The sequence below is a fragment of the Equus asinus genome, chromosome 3 (genome assembly GCF_041296235.1).
Source record: "Equus asinus isolate D_3611 breed Donkey chromosome 3, EquAss-T2T_v2, whole genome shotgun sequence".
In the NCBI taxonomy this organism is placed as follows: Eukaryota; Metazoa; Chordata; class Mammalia; order Perissodactyla; family Equidae; genus Equus; species Equus asinus.
The window spans coordinates 44791283-44807764 of record NC_091792.1 but is presented as its reverse complement, the minus strand read 5'-3'; the positions used below and the strand labels follow the sequence as shown (position 1 = coordinate 44807764).

Genomic DNA, 16482 nt, shown 5'->3' with positions numbered 1-16482 from the left:
CTGGTTTTTAATTTTAATAAATGCCTTTTGGATATATATCATCTAGTTTTTCTGTTTATCTAATATATAATAAATTACATTAATTAATTTGCATATTATGAACCATCTTTGCATTCTTGAATTAAACCTTACTTGGTCGTGACATCATTCTTAAAAGTTCCTCCTCTATTTGGTCTGAGCTGTCTTTTGAAAGATACCTTTAAAAATTTATTTTTAAATGTCTTTTAGCATCTTTTTAGAGGACTCAGGAATTAACACTAGGCTCAACGGTTAGGGATTGTCTCTCTCAAGGGAGTTCTTGTCTCCAGGGAAGAGAATTTTTAATTCAGTATTGTTATGACTGTGGTAGTGACTAAAACAATTTTCAAATGCTTTATAATAAATCTATTCTTAGTTTGTGCTTCTTTATACCTATCATTGCAGATAAGGTATGGTCACTCACTTGCTTTTTTCTAAGGCGTCAGCACGTTATACTGCATAATACCCAATTCTTAAATAGAAATTATTATCCTTTGTGAGGCAGATGAAATATCTGCAAAGAGATTTCCAGTGTGTTTTGGGCATAAAATTATTATTTGTGGGGGACCAGCCTGGTGGCATAGTGGTTAAGTCCACACACTTGGCTTCAGCAGTGTGGGGTTCACGGGTTTGGATCCTGGGCATGGACCTACACACTGCTCATCAAGCCATGCTGTGGTGGCATCCCACATACAAACTAGAGGAAGACTGACACGGATGTTAGCTCAGGGTCAATCTTCCTCAAAAAAAAAAAAAAAATCTGAAAAAATTATTTGTGGAAAGCAACCCTATCTAAAATAAGTGAGAAACATGTGCATGGAAGTAACTTATGTGTCTATAAATATTTTAAGTTGTCTCATATATTTAAAAAAGAAAAAATTAAGATCATGATACAAATATCTTCTAAACAAATTTATTATTTATTTAACCTAAGAATCTTCCTTGTACTATCAAATTATGGCTTTCTAAATCAAAACATTTCATTTAACATGAATGAAACGATGTTTTAAATCTAAAACTGAATAATCATTTTAAGTATTAGCCAGGGATACAGTTCACTTTATGGTTCCCAGAAATTAGCCACATCAGCTCTTCTTAGAACCAGGAATTATTTGTTATTACAGCTGCATATTAAGACAGAAAATATTATGTCTATGCTGCCTTGACAGTGTCTCTGGATTTATATTGTTTTTAATAAAAATGATTACAAAATACTCTTCACACATATTCCTCAACTGAAGAATTTTTCTACAAATAGAGGTAAGTGGAAAAAATTCTAAAACAATTTTTAATGAAAATATACACACACACACCTTAGAACTATTTGATGAATGCAATTTTAAATCATCATCATTCACGCTTGAAAGGGAAGTGGTGGTTGCTACCTGTTACCATAACTGTTTTTCTATAAAGTTGCTGGTTTGATATGGAGGCCTCTGGAAGGCACGAGAACCAACAGAAAAATCTATTCCTAAATTCCATCTGCCTCAAGGATATTGTAATCTTTGAGATAAAAAACCTTTCATCTTGTTTATCTACCATATTTTACACTAAACAAAATTTCCTGCTATCCCATTTCATTGTATAATTTAACCAAAATCTCTTAAGGGAAAATAAAGTCAACTAAAGCATTTTTCCACTGGGAGTAGGGTGGAGAGAAACACGTTTCATAATTATCATATCTTTCACGTTTTCTTTCCTAGTTAGGGATGATAACATTTTGAATATCTGACCTGTCAACTCCATCCACATGTTTTCTGCCCTGGACTTAGGAGTCACAGTTTTCAGAAAAATAATACAAATGCAATATTAAATACTCTTCTTATCTGGATCTATACCTGTTTTCTAAATCCGTCCTTTCTTGCACATACCTGTATTTCCTTAAACATGAAGACACCCCACATTGCAGCTATAAATCCGGGACCCTTAAATAAAAATAAGAACTTGAATTAAATTGGTTATGACTATACTCTGAAAATTTAGCAAATTGAACAGCTGACTATGTACTTAAACAACTTTCTATCATAAACACAATATAACAATATCGTCAGGGAAAACGATTCATAATCTCAACCCTAACTCAACATTAAGTTAAATTAAGTAGCATTAGGTAAAAAACAAAGAATTTTTTTATGTAATGTTTTCATTTTTATTATAATATTTTGGGCCATATAATGCTTTTCTTTAGTATAATCTATTTATAATAAAATATTTTAATAAGCAGTTTTTTTTTCTAGTGAACTAGTCCCTTAGGATACTAGAAATGGGAGTAATAGGAAAAGTTGCAAATTTATAACTTTCTTTGGCATGAGATAATCTCATAACTGAAGAAATTTTAGTGTGTACTTTTGACCCTGACAAATAATGTCCATACAGAAGTGGCATGTACTTAAAAAATTTTTTTTAGCTGATACTACTGCACAGGAATCAACTATGTGTAACATTAAACTCTAGTGAATGTTGAAGGTAGTATTATGGGAAGATAGAAAAACCGTGTAAGGAAAAATAAACAGTGGGTTAGTGGCAAGAGACAAAGGCAGCAATGAAATAATACAGGACACAGGAAATGAGGAGAAATAAGACAGAAAAAAAGGATGGTTCTGCAGTTTGAAAACTTGAAGCTATTGAAGTTTGTTAATTTTTTTAGCTGAGAAGGGAAAAATCTGGCATTTGGATTAATCGTAGTCTTTGTGGAGAAGGTGTATTGTATCAGCATTTTTATGATTCCTTTTCAAGTCCTGCACAAACTCTGGAAGAGTTCAAATAATTCCAACATGTGTTTTCCCCCTCCATTTCTCCAAGTGTCTAAAAGGCTGGGTCAACAGTTTGACTCCAATCCTGGTATGTAAGCGTAGTGATAAAAATACATTACTCTCTGTTTATCAGCATGTGGAAAAGTCAGTATCAAAAGAGCCAGAGAAATAGGTCAAAGGAACTGTCTTTTATCAAAGACGTAAGGTCCTAAGCTTCCAAATTCAAACCAAACAAGAAGCATCTGGGTCCTCTAGGCAATTCTGTACTAACTTTGGGCAGGACAGGTGGAAACAATAGAAGAGAGGATAAAATATTAATGTTATCATGCCAATTGCTCAAGAATTTTATCCTCTTTAATCTGGAAATTTATTTCTCTTCAAACACAGTAGAAAACAATATCAAAAGGTATCACTGACCATTGAGCCTCTTTGGCTGATGATCTTCTTTTTTTTTTTTTTTTTTTCCTACTCAAACTATTTAGTCAGAATGATTTTATTTTATTTTTTTATTAATGTTATGATAGATTACAACCTTGTGAGATTTCAGTTGTACATTTTTGTTAGTCATGTTGTGGGTACACCACTTCCCCCTCCGTACCCTCCCCCCACCCCCCCTTTTCCCTGGTAACCACCGATCAGATCTCCTTCTCAATATACTAATTTCCACCTATGAGTGGAGTCATATAGAGTTCGTCTTTCTCTGACTGACTTATTTCGCTTAACATAATGCCCTCGAGGTCCATCCACGTTGTTGTGAATGGGCCAATTTCGTCTTTTTTTATGGCTGAGTAGTATTCCATTGTGTATATATACCACATCTTCTTTATCCAATCATCAGTTTCTGGGCATGTAGGCTGGTTCCACGTCTTGGCTATTGTAAATAATGCTGCAATGAACATAGGGGTGCAACGGACTCTTGAGATATCTGATATCAGGTTCTTAGGATAGATACCCAGTAATGGGATGGCTGGGTCATAGGGTATTTCTATTTTTAACTTTTTGAGAAATCTCCATACTGTTTTCCATAGTGGCTGTACCAGTTTGCATTCCCACCAACAGTGTATGAGGGTTCCTCTTTCTCCACAACCTCTCCAACATTTGTCGTTCTTGGTTTTGGATGTTTTTGCCAATCTAACGGGGGTAAGGTGATATCTTAGTGTAGTTTTGATTTGCATTTCCCTGATGATTAGCGATGATGAACATCTTTTCATGTGTCTATTGGCCATATTCATATCTTCTTTTGAGAAATGTCTGTTCATGTCCTCTGCCCATTTTTTGATCGGGTTGTTTGTTTTTTTGTTGTTAAGCAGTGTGAGTTCTTTGTATATTATGGAGATTAACCCTTTGTCGGATAAGTGGCTTGTAAATATTTTTTCCCAATTAGTGAGCTGTTTTTTTGTTTCAATCCTGTTTTCCCTTGCCCTGAAGAAGCTCTTTAGTCTGATGAAGTCCCATTTGTTTATTCTTTCTATTGTTTCCCTCAACTGAGGAGTTACAGTGTCCGAAAAGATTCTTTTGAAACTGATGTCAAAGAGTGTACTGCCTATATTCTCTTCCAAAAGACTTATTGTCTCAGGCCTAATCTTTAGGTCTTTGATCCATTTTGAGTTTATTTTGGTGTGTGGTGAAAAAGAATGGTCAATTTTCAATCTTTTGCATGTGGCTGTCCAGTTTTCCCAGCACCATTTGTTGAAGAGACTTTCTTTTCTCCATTGTAGGCCCTCTGCTCCTTTGTCGAAGATTAGCTGTCCATAGATGTGTGGTTTTATCTCTGGGCTTTCAATTCTGTTCCATTGATCTGTGGACCTGTTTTTGTACCAGTACCATGCTGTTTTGATCACTGTAGCTTTGTAGTATGTTTTGAAATCGGGGATTGTGATTCCGCCGGCTTTGTTTTTCTTGCTCAGGATTGCTTTAGCAATTCGTGGTCTTTTGTTCCCCCATATGAATTTTAGGATTGTTTGTTCAATTTCTGTGAAGAATGTTCTTGGGATTCTGATTGGGATAGCATTGAATCTGTATATTGCTTTAGGTAGTATGGACATTTTAACTATGTTTATTCTTCCAATCCATGTGCAAGGAATGTTTTTCCATCTCTTTATGTCATCGCCTATTTCTTTCAAGAAAGTCTTGTAGTTTTCATTGTATAGATCCTTCACTTCCTTGGTTAAGTTTATCCCAAGGTATTTTATTCTTTTCGTTGCGATTGTGAATGGGATAGAGTTCTTGAGTTCTTTTTCTGTTAGTTTATTGTTAGTGTATAGAAATGCTACTGATTTATGCACGTTAATTTTATACCCTGCTACTTTGCTGTAGTTGTTGATTATTTCTAATAGTTTTTCTGTGGATTCTTTGGGGTTTTCTATGTATAAGATCATGTCGTCTGCAAACAACGCGAGTTTTACTTCTTCGTTACCTATTTGGATTCCTTTTATTTTTTTTTCCTGCCGAATTGCTCTGGCCAGCACCTCCAGTACTATGTTGAATAGGAGTGGTGAAAGTGGGCACCCTTGTCTTGTTCCTGTCCTCAGAGGGATGGCTTTCAGCTTTTGTCCATTGAGTATGATGTTGGCTGTGGGTCTATCATATATGGCCTTTATTATGTTGAGGTACTTTCCTTCTATACCCATTTTACTGAGGGTTTTTATCATAAATGGGTGTTGGATCTTGTCGAATGCTTTCTCTGCGTCTATTGAGATGATCATGTGGTTTTTGTTTTTCATTTTGTTGATGTAGTGTATCACGTTGATTGACTTGCGGATGTTGAACCATCCCTGTGTCCCTGGTATAAATCCCACTTGATCCTGGTGTATAATCTTTTTCATGTATTGCTGTAATCGGTTTGCCAAAATTTTGTTGAGGATTTTTGCATCTATGTTCATCAGTGATATCGGCCTGTAGTTCTCCTTCTTTGTGTTGTCCTTGTCAGGTTTGGGGATCAGAGTGATGTTGGCTTCATAGAATGTGTTAGGGAGTTCTCCATCTTTCTCAATTTTCTGGAACAGTTTGAGGAGAATAGGTATTAAGTCTTCTTTGAATGTTTGGTAGAATTCTCCAGAGAAGCCGTCTGGTCCTGGACTCTTGTTTTTGGGGAGGTTTTTGATTACCGTTTCTATTTCCTTACTTGTGATTGGTCTATTCAGATTCTCCATTTCTTCCTGATTCAGTTTGGGGAGATTGTAGGAGTCTAGGAATTTGTCCATTTCTTCCAGGTTGTTCAATTTGTTGGCATATAGTTTCTCATAGTATTCTCTTATGATCTCTTGTATTTCATTGGTATCTGTTGTGATTTCTCCTCTGTCGTTCCTGATTTTATTAATTTGCGCTTTCTCTCTTCTTTTCTTGGTGAGTCTGGCTAGGGGTTTGTCAATTTTGTTAATTCTTTCGAAGAACCAACTCTTTGTTTCATTGATCCTTTCTATTGTCTTTTTTGTTTCAATATCGTTTATTTCTGCTCTTATTTTTATTATTTCCCTCCTTCTACTGACTCTGGGCTTTGTTTGTTCTTCTTTTTCTAGTTCCGTTAGGTGTCGTTTGAGGTTGCTTACGTGAGCTTTTTCTTGTTTAGTGAGGTGAGCCTGTATTGCAATGAATTTCCCTCTTCGGACTGCTTTTGCTGCATCCCAAATGATTTGGTATGTCGTGTTCTCATTTTCATTTGTCTCCAGATAATATTTGATTTCTTCTTTAATTTCTTCAATGATCCATTGTTTGTTGAGAAGCGTGTTGTTTAGTCTCCACATTTTTGCACCTTTCTCTGCTTTTTTCTTGTAGTTGATTTCTAGTTTAATAGCGTTATGATCAGAAAAGATGCTTGATATTATTTCAACTCTCTTGTATTTATTGATGTTTGCTTTGGTTCCCAAAATATGGTCAATCCTTGAGAATGTTCCATGTGCACTTGAGAAGAATGTGTAACCTGCTGTTTTTGGATGAAGTGTTCTATATATATCTATTAAGTCCATCTGGTCTAATTTTTCATTTAATTCTATTATTTCCTTGTTGATTTTCTGTCTGGATGTTCTGTCCATTGGTGTTAATGGTGTGTTGAGGTCCCCTACTATTATTGTATTGTTGTTGATGTCTTCTTTTAGTTCTATTAAGAATTGCTTTACAAATTTTGGTGCTCCTGTGTTGGGTGTGTATATATTTATAAGTGTTATGTCTTCTTGGTGGAGAGTCCCTTTTATCATTATATACTGTCCCTCTTTATCTTTCTTTATCTGTTTTGCTTTGAAATCTACCTTGTCTGATATTAGTATAGCGACACCTGCTTTCTTTTGTTCATTATTAGCTTGGAGTATTGTTCTCCATCCCTTCACTCTGAGTCTGTGTTTGTCTTTGGGGCTGAGGTGTGTTTTCTGGAGGCAGCATATTGTTGGATCTTGTTCTTTGATCCATCCTGCCACTCTGTGTCTTTTGATTGGGGAGTTCAGTCCATTTACATTTAGAGTGATTATTGAGACGTGGGGGCCTACCACTCCCATTTTGTGTCTTGTTTTCCGGTTTTCTTCAGTTTCCTTTGTTTCTCGTCCCATGGTTTAATCTGTTCTGATGTAGAGCTGCTACTCTCTGTTGTTGTCCTTCTACTTATCTCCTCTGCTCTTGGTTTTGTAGCCCCTTTCCTTTTTTGGATTTTTCAGGAATGAGGGTTTTCCTGAGGATTTCCTGAAGAGGAGGTTTTGTGGCAATGAACTCCCTTAATTTTTGTTTATCTGGGAAAGTTTTTATTTCTCCATCGTATTTGAAGGATATTTTTGCTGGGTAGAGAATTCTCGGCTGTAGATTTTTGTCCTTCAGATTTTTGAATATATCATTCCACTCTCTTCTAGCCTGTAAAGTTTCTGCTGAGAAATCTGCTGATAGCCTGATGGGGGTTCCTTTGTAGGTTAGTTTCTTTTGCCTGGCTGTCCTTAATATTTTCTCCTTGTCGTTGACTTTTGCTAGCTTCACTACTGTATGCCGTGGAGTTGGTCTTCTTGCATTGATAAAGTTTGGAGATCTATTGGCTTCTGTCACCTGAAGATCCATCTCCCTCACCAGATTTGGGAAGTTCTCAGCCATTATTTCTTTGAATAGGTTTTCTGCCCCTTTCTCCTTCTCTTTTCCCTCTGGTATACCTATAATCCTTACGTTGCATCTCCTAATTGTGTCTGATAATTCTCGGAGAGTTTCTTCATATCTTTTAAGTCTTGCTTCTCTCTCCTCCTCTGCCTGCAACAATTCTATATTGCCATCTTCCAAATTGCTAATTCTTTCCTCCATATTATCGGCCCTACTGTTCAGAGCATCTAGATTTTTCTTAATCTCCTCTATTGTGTTCTTCATTTCCAATATTTCTGTTTGGTTCTTCTTTATCGTATCAAACTCTTTTGTGACATAGCTCCTGAACTCGTTGAGTTGTCGGTCAGAATTCTCTCTTAACTCATTGAGAATCTTAATGATGGCTGTTTTGAAGTCATCGTCATTTAGGTTATATATCTCATTTTCTTTGGGATTGTTTTCTGTGTATTTGTTGCTTTCTTTCTGTTCTGGAGATTTAATGTATTTTTTCATATTGCTTGATGTTGTTGATTTGTGCCTCCGCATGGAGATAGAGTTTAGTTGCTCCTTTCACTTGTTTCAGCTGCTGCGGTGGGGGGAGCAGCTGTTTATACTTCACCAACCAGGAACCCTGTCCGTAGTTGCTAACTGGGCCTGGGCCCCTCTTCGTAGCCACAGTGGCCCTTTGGATTCCCTCCTCTGCCGTGGGGGCCGTCACAGGGGGGCTTCAGGCTGCAGGTGCCTACTGTTGCAGCCCACCTAGATGTGCTCTCTCCTTGGGGTCTGCAATGGTGTTATGGGCTTTTCCAGCGGCCAGGGGTGGGATCACTTATATTTGTCGCTCCGTTGCTGTCGGCACCCACCGAATCTCACTTGTCCTCTATGGGTCGCAGGAGAGCTATTGGCATCTTCTACAGTCTGTGGTTAGTACACCTAGCTATGCTGCTTTTGCCCTGGGGTCTTCCAGCCTTGTGGCTGGCGGCTGGGTGCCTTCTACTGGTGCTGTGCAGAGGCTTTCCCTAAGGCTGCTGTGAGCCTGTAGGGTTTCCCCCTAGGCTACTAAGCTGGGTCTCTGGAACTCTCTCCCGCCCCGGTCCTCTCCGAGATCTCTGGCAATCTCCAGCCCCACGGGGCGGGCAACGGCAGCTGGGGGTCGCCCCGCCCTCTGGGATTCTCTCCGGGCCTCTCCCGGAGCCGTGAATGCTCGGTGTGGCCCCTCTGCTAACGGCACACAGAGAGTTTTGTCTGCTGCCCGGGCAGAGCTCCGGCGCTTCCCCTCTGGGTCGCAGAACCGGCCTTTTGATGATGATCTTCTAAATATTAGTTTAGACATGGCCTAAGGGTTATTGTCAGGAGTGATGGGGTCGTAGGAAATGGTGTTTTGCTAAAAGTAATGCAAGCGTAAGTCAAAGTGTATGCAGATTCTTTAACTCAGGCAAAGGAGAGCCAAAGAGGAGGGACATTTTAGATAACAGACACAACTGTTGTGGCAATTGGGATTGTATATTTTCCTCTTGTAAATTAATATAAATTACACATTTGTAAATCAGCCTTTGAGAACAAGGTGAGCTTGAGCCATCTTGAGAAGCTGAACCTTCTGGATAAGCTGATTCAGCTTTGAGACTCATCAGGGCAGACCTGGAGCAGAGGTAACAAGCCCTTTCTCCTGCTACATGGGTTTTTGTTTTTTCTTTTGTTCCTTTTTTTGTTTTTTAATTGATTACTTGCCAATAAACAATATAGATGCTGCTTTCAAGGAACTCATAGTCTAGTCTCTAATGGATATGTAACAATGGAAATATACGTACCTGTGGAGCACAGCACTGCTGGGATTTGAAATGTACTGTTTTGAGAAAATCAGATTGACCATATTCATAACTGTTAAAGCTAGGGGATGGGTATGTATAAAATTTTCCATTAAAAAAAGTTAAAGTTAAAAAATCTAGCTCTATAAAGAAAATAAAGAAGAATATAAGATCCTTGAGGATAGGGACTAAGTCTTTTCTGCATGTGGATAATGTTGTCCTTGACCAGAGTAACAAAATGGAAACCAAGCAAGAACCTTGTAGCAATAAAGATAAAGCAATAAAGGGAATGCCCTCACCTCCCCGAAATACCTGTGCCTGCCAGGTAACAATCCCCAAGCACTAGAGGAAGCTACACCTGGTGCGTGAGAAGACTTTGCTTATATCATGGTGGTTCGAGAATAATCCTTCCAATGGGCAAGTCTCCAAAACCACAGTGACCATTCTCACCACCCTCAGCCCACATTCCACCTACCTTAGCAATTTATTTCCACTGAATTAGGCTTGAATGTTTTGCCTTAAGTCTTTACCATAACTTAATACAAAAAACAGTGGTAGGAAAACTGTATCTCTGTCTATAATAAAATTTTTGTGAAGAATATTATTTATTGTTGTTCAATGTCCCCTGTAAAAGGCTCCATATGGTAAATTCTATTAAGAATTTAGTGCTAGAAAATAATTGATATTTTCTGAGGAAATAATGTTACTCATTAAAAAGAATTAGCTACCGCATTGTATTACCCCCTTTTGTATGCACAAAGCAAAACTTAATGTTTAATCACCAAACTAAGCTTGGTGCTTTTCGCTTCCTTTCACATTTTTATCCTAGCTTTGATTTTCTATTTGTGTTTCTATTTCTATTTATTTGTCTTGTGTGACTTAATTCTATCTGTGTATCTTATATAAAATTGCTCCAAGCCCTTTTTGGACAACCCACATTTGTTCAAGAACATAACTTGATTAAAAGACAAAATCACTAACATGACAAAGTTTCAATTTGATGGGATTAATGAGTTGATCTATTTTAATAAACATTATTCCTCCTTGTGCAGTGGGATATAGCTGTCAAACAACATTTGCATCTCTAGTTGAGGAGCATATCATGCTGCAAACTTTTCTCTACAAATGTACTTTTAAGCATTTAACTGGTAAGCATTATACCTCATGGTCCATTATATTTCCTGGTGTTATATAGTGACTCCTAGCATTAAATATACTTGAAATGATGAGAAACAAACCCTTTTTGGAAAGAATTTGGGTTCTTTGCCATTCCAGTGACAAGGACTTAAACCTAAAATACTTCCTTATAACTTGCCTGATTTTGATACCAATTTCCCTCAGCAGAGATCAAGAACGTCAAAACGTGGGCTCTTTAAATTTAAAAAACCCTTTATTATTTGAATTTAGTTGTTCTTTAAAGTGAACTATTTTATGAACACAATAGAACTGTCAAAAATATACTGTTTGAAATCCAGAATTTATATTAAAATTTAAGGATGTTTTAAATTTTTACGCAATGTGTTTTAGACTAGACAATGTGCTTTTAAGAAGTTTTCTAGGTTTGCACAGGTGTGGTGCTAAAATGTTTTAGGCAAGTTTTGTTGATGATGATGACGGTTTAGGAAGCAGGGGATGCAGGTGAACGACCTAAGCTGTCTAGAGTAGACACGGGAGCCCACCATTAAAGCAACTAATTCCCGTGTGGGTGTCAGTCCCAGTGCCAGAATGAACTCGAAACAAACTCTAAATTGGATTCTGTACTGATGGCACAAGCAGCACTGTGCACTGGAAACTCTGTACTCAGAAGCCTTGAGAGTTCCACTGGCTGTGTCACTTCAGACAGCGCTCTCGGCCATTGCCTCAATTTCTCATCTTCAAAACGGGGACAATCCTATCAATTCTTGTCCTGCCTAAATCAAAGAAAACATTTTTGCTTTTCTCTTACCTAACTATGTGCTAATAAATGGCACCTAAAAAATCAGATGAAGCAAACTGTATTATGTATGCTACAATAGACGACATCATCCAGAGACAATACTTTGCTTTAGCACTTTCTGAAAGCCTTCCTTAAAAATACTGAAGTACCGGGGCTGGCCCAGTGACAGAGGGGTTGTTTGCACACTCTGCTTCGGTGGCGGCCCTGGGGTTCACGGGTTCAGATCCAGGCGTGGACCCACACAGTGCTCATCAAGCTATGCTATGGTGGCATCCCACATAAAAAGAGGAAAATTGGCACAGATGGTAGCTCAGGGCCAATCTTCCTTAACAAAAAGGAAAAAATACTTAAATACCATATGAGGAGAAGGCTGAAGTACTTTCTGTCTCACAAAGTTGTCATGAGATTCAAGTGTGATAATATACAAAATAGCATTTTTATATTTATAAACTGTTATATAGAGATGAATATTGTTATAAATAACAAATTATAATGTATCCAAATCGACATTAGACAAAACGGCCAAACAAAAACTGCAAGGATATTAAAGATTAACCAACCTGGTAAAATGAGGTTAGCAATGTTCCCTTAGCAATCAAGGACATAAGATTAGAGGGCATCAGTTTATCTACATGAATCTATTATATTAATTGTATTCCTTAAAAAATCAAACTCTATGATGGTCTGTAGTGATCTGCTAAGAACGCTTCAGAAAAATTATATTGACATTTGGAAAATAAAAATTTGGAAAAATACTCGAGCTACTTACAGCAGTGATTATCGGGAAACTGACCACAGCGCTGAGAGAGTGGTTAGCTATGAACCAACAGCAGGTGGCTGCTGCCCAGAGGACCCCTGACACGAATCCTGAAACACACACAGACACCCCACATTTACAAACCACGTGCCTCTCCTGAAAAGGTACACTCTAGGTAGAGCAGGAATATTCAAGGGCACATATTAACGCCTTCCTATCAATACTGTTGGCCAACATGCATTTTTGAGCTGTGTTTTATGACCATTTTGGAAACCACGTGATTTCTCTGATCTTGACTGCTATGGGTATAATTATTAATCCTTTCACTTTACTGACAGTAAATAAAGTACCCAAAGTAGTAATTGAGGCAAAGATTGGATAGTAGAGAGGGGCTTAGGGAAGACACACGATCTGAACATGCTCTGCAAACACCATTTACTCTAAATCATGAACACATAAAAATGTATAAATTCAGAATGATGCTTATAGCTAAGGAAAAAAAACTCCCAGAATTTGAATGAAAATACTAGCTAAAATTGTCAGGATACTTTAGTTAGGCATTGAGTAAATCTTCTACCGTTTTCTATACTGGTATAGTGGCACACTTTGGCTTAAATGAATCAGGCACTCAGAATGAACCTCTGACATATGCTTTATTTTGTTCTTTAAAAAATTTTACTTGTGGACCTATCTCCAAATTGACTTATAGCAAACTCATAAGTGAGAAATTAAATATATATTTTTACCATTAATGCCTAATGGATTAAGTCCAAAAGTGTGTGCATTTAACATATATGTGTTTTGAACTCTAAACAATTTCTCCTTACTTTTTGGAGAAAGTGTTTGTTTTCCCAAGTGACTGCAGATTCCTATTTGTTGATACTTTTTCTTTTTTTCAATAGAGTCCCAGGACTCTGACTTTTAATATCAATCCTTAGATAGTGAAGGAGAAATAATAAAGGCTGATGGTCAATAGACAAGATGTTTTGATACAGGAAATGTTCATCAATCGAGTTTTAGCTTCTGTAATAATGACCGGCATTTCATATCTAGTTTCATGCATTTTAAATCCTTCATATTTGGTGGTAAACTGGGCCAAAGTAATTCAGAGAATGAACACACACACACAGGTACACACACACACACTAAGGACGGCTTGGCTTCCAGAAAACTATTATTCAAGCTAAAGGAGTAGAGAATGATACTTCCAAGGAGTAAGAAGATTTTCTGTAGTACAGATTCTTACCTGGCAAGACTGCTTTAGGATATAGTTTAGGATTATTTTTCATGGCTATACTGTAGGCCAGAAAGTAGACCGTGCTTGTAAGAAAGATGCCGCTGAAGTGTGCAAAAACATAGTCTAAATCTGAAAACACAGATTATAAAATTCTCAAGTGTATTATTTTAATCATTTCAAATATATTTAAAGTTCTAAAAATAAACTTACCAAAATTAACCTCAAAAGTAAAGGAACCATCAATTATATTTTATCATCCTAGTTTTCTATATACTGATTATATAGAATTTTAATTAATAGATTTAAAACCTAGCAATATTAAGCAGCAAATTAGTTACTACAATCAAATCTAAAAGGCTGGTTTTCATGATTATCTTGGAAAACTAAACAAGAAACAATAAATATTATGTGAATATGATGTTAATATCTCCTTTTTAAGAATAGGTATTCAGACCTAATTTTGCTAATGGTTAAAACAATTGTAGCAAATCTCCAAGTGGGCTGTAGTGGGGTGTGTGTGAAAAAATTCGGGGAATGCTAATTTTATATAGCGTACAATCAATCTGGAGACCAGCATCTCTGCTGTAGATATCAGCTATACAGAAGGATATTCAGAAAATTATTCCAAAGAGGGTTTTTATTCAATTGTTTATTATAAACCTAATTACATGGAGGAGTTAATGAAACATGATGGTGGCCTAAATTCTGAGAAACCCCAACTCTACTGACTATTTAAGCAGACGGTGCTTTGGCCATACACATGGGTTCACTACAGGTTCTTGGCTGGGAAGGCCACATTGGACTCAGGCTTTCTCTCAACTAAAATTTTGACAGAGGTGACTGGCCAGGTTAAGGGAGGAAAGCTTGATGATCAAAGAGTTTGTCTATTCTTCTGAAATCTTAAATCCTACTTCTGAATCTCATAAGAGCAACACATTCCTCTATGGACCACCACAAAAGGCAGCATAACATAGTGGTTAAAAGCACAGACCACCTGGGTGGGAATCCTCAACCCACTACTTGCTAACTTTGAGACATAGTTCAATTATCTAATCTCTCTCTGCCTTAATTTGCTGAATTGCAAAAAAAGGATAATAATGGTATCCAGCTAGTAAGGTTGCTACGAGAGGCAACTGAGTCAGGACTGTAACGTGGTTAGAATGGTGCCTAGCACAGGCCATGTACCACTTAGGTTTTGTTAAATAAATGAAATAAAAAATTATGCCCCCCCTCCTCAGTATTATTCTTGAATTGACATAAAGTGTGTTCCTATCAGGCTGCATTTGAGTTGTCATGAGAAATATCCCTAAGCACTGATTGTCCTATTCATGTTAAGAGATTGTCGAGGACATTGTTTATTATGTCCTAGTACCAAGAACAACTGTACCCTTGAACAATTAGTTGTTTTCATCTGGAGTTCGCTGAATTGTGGGACTGATCTGATTCCCCTAGTGGCTATAAGAAATCTCAGAGCCGAATTTATGGCTAGTTTCCAGCAAGTGGTGCAATTTTTAGACTCATTCCTGGTTCTGTTTTATTTTTCACTCTTGTTTTTCCTTCTCTTTTAATTTATCCTATGTCATTCTCTTTTTATTAGTTTTTATCTTTTAAAAATGAAAAAAATACAAAAAGTATTTGTATAAAATCTTAAAAAAAAGACAAGTTAATAAAAGGTTTGAGTATTGTTCGTGGGGCTGAATATTAAAAGGAAGAAAGAAACTATGGTATCTACTCAAAGTCTATTCACTCATTTAAAGTTCAGATCCCAGCTTCTTCATCAATCTTTCCCTCGTGACTTTTGCCCTCCAAACTTCTCTTTTATCTGAACATAGATCACATCAATTTTCTGCACCATCCATTATTATCTATGATCTCATTCACTTATCATTTCATTGCTGTAAACCACGTTTGAATATAATCATAGGATCCCCAAGTAGACACTCTTTCATGTCGTCTTGAGCTTGTACTAGGCTATTGCACATAGTGTTGAGTTTATGCCTGAGAGATTAATTCTATCACTAGAAACTGAGATAATTAGAGACCATTATGTTGAGCCTTTCACTGCACTACTCTGTGCTTGAAAAATAATATTTGTTGACTGAATAGGCTATACTTTGAGCTTTAGGAGGGCTATACTTTGACCTTTTTCTTGATTTTAAAGTACAATGTACTGCACTTTAGCTTTTTTTTAGAAGAAGAGAAGAACACATATTTTCCCAGAGATGATCTTAACTGGAAAATAATCTCTAAATCTTACTATAAAGCCAGAAACCATGTTTTAAGATCCAAGTAGCAGAACTGAATCCTGACTAAAGTTGATTATATTTGTATGTTAAAGATCATGTGAAAATATTGAAACACTCCTTTATTACTTTTAGTCTTCTGTGACTTTCTAATTCACCACTTACAAGGAAAAGTAAGATCAAATCTATGCACCAATATTTACTACAGTCACATTCTTACACAAGTATCGAGTCTATTTAGAAATAACTTTTCACTCTCACCATACTGGCTTGCTCCTGCATATATACTGTCATTTCTTTTGCTGTGGTCCTTGATATAAATGATTGGCACAAACGTTGATCCATAGAGTATTCCAGATATCACTGCAAGACTGCAGCCCCTTAAAAAACAAATAAATCACTATTAATCTTGGTCCAAAGCAATATTTCTGACAAACACACAGATGCAGTGATAATGAAAGCATGCTTCCAAATGTAAATAACAAGCAATTATGCAGATATCACCCATCCATCTCAAGCTCTGTGACTGGCAGAAGTTAAAGAAACATCCTGCAGGGTCAAAGTGGTGTCAGGACTAAGAGTGAAACTTCAGTCCTCCACTGTCTAATTTTGGAAGTACATGATTTACAGAAGTTATAATGGATTAAGATTATAAATAGTCATTAGATAGATGAGAAAAGTGCCATCATA

The 16482-nt window shown here is 36.9% G+C and overlaps 1 protein-coding gene across 9 annotated transcripts in view; it reads right to left on the bottom strand.

Annotated features, from left to right (window-relative positions):
• The window catches only part of TMEM144 (transmembrane protein 144), a 64371-nt gene that overhangs the window by 29480 nt on the left and 18409 nt on the right, over positions 1-16482 (bottom strand). For all 9 annotated transcript variants that reach the window (XR_011501993.1, XM_014841346.3, XM_070504970.1 and 6 more), the window contains 4 exons: positions 16054-16172; positions 13559-13678; positions 12325-12422; positions 1890-1943 (listed from right to left, as the gene is read on the bottom strand). Coding sequence is in view for 8 of the 9 variants with exons in the window: in XM_014841346.3 (XP_014696832.1) it covers positions 1890-1943; positions 12325-12422; positions 13559-13678; positions 16054-16172 (391 nt within the window). In the remaining variant the exon portion in view is untranslated. The remainder of the gene's footprint in view (positions 1-1889; positions 1944-12324; positions 12423-13558; positions 13679-16053; positions 16173-16482) is intronic.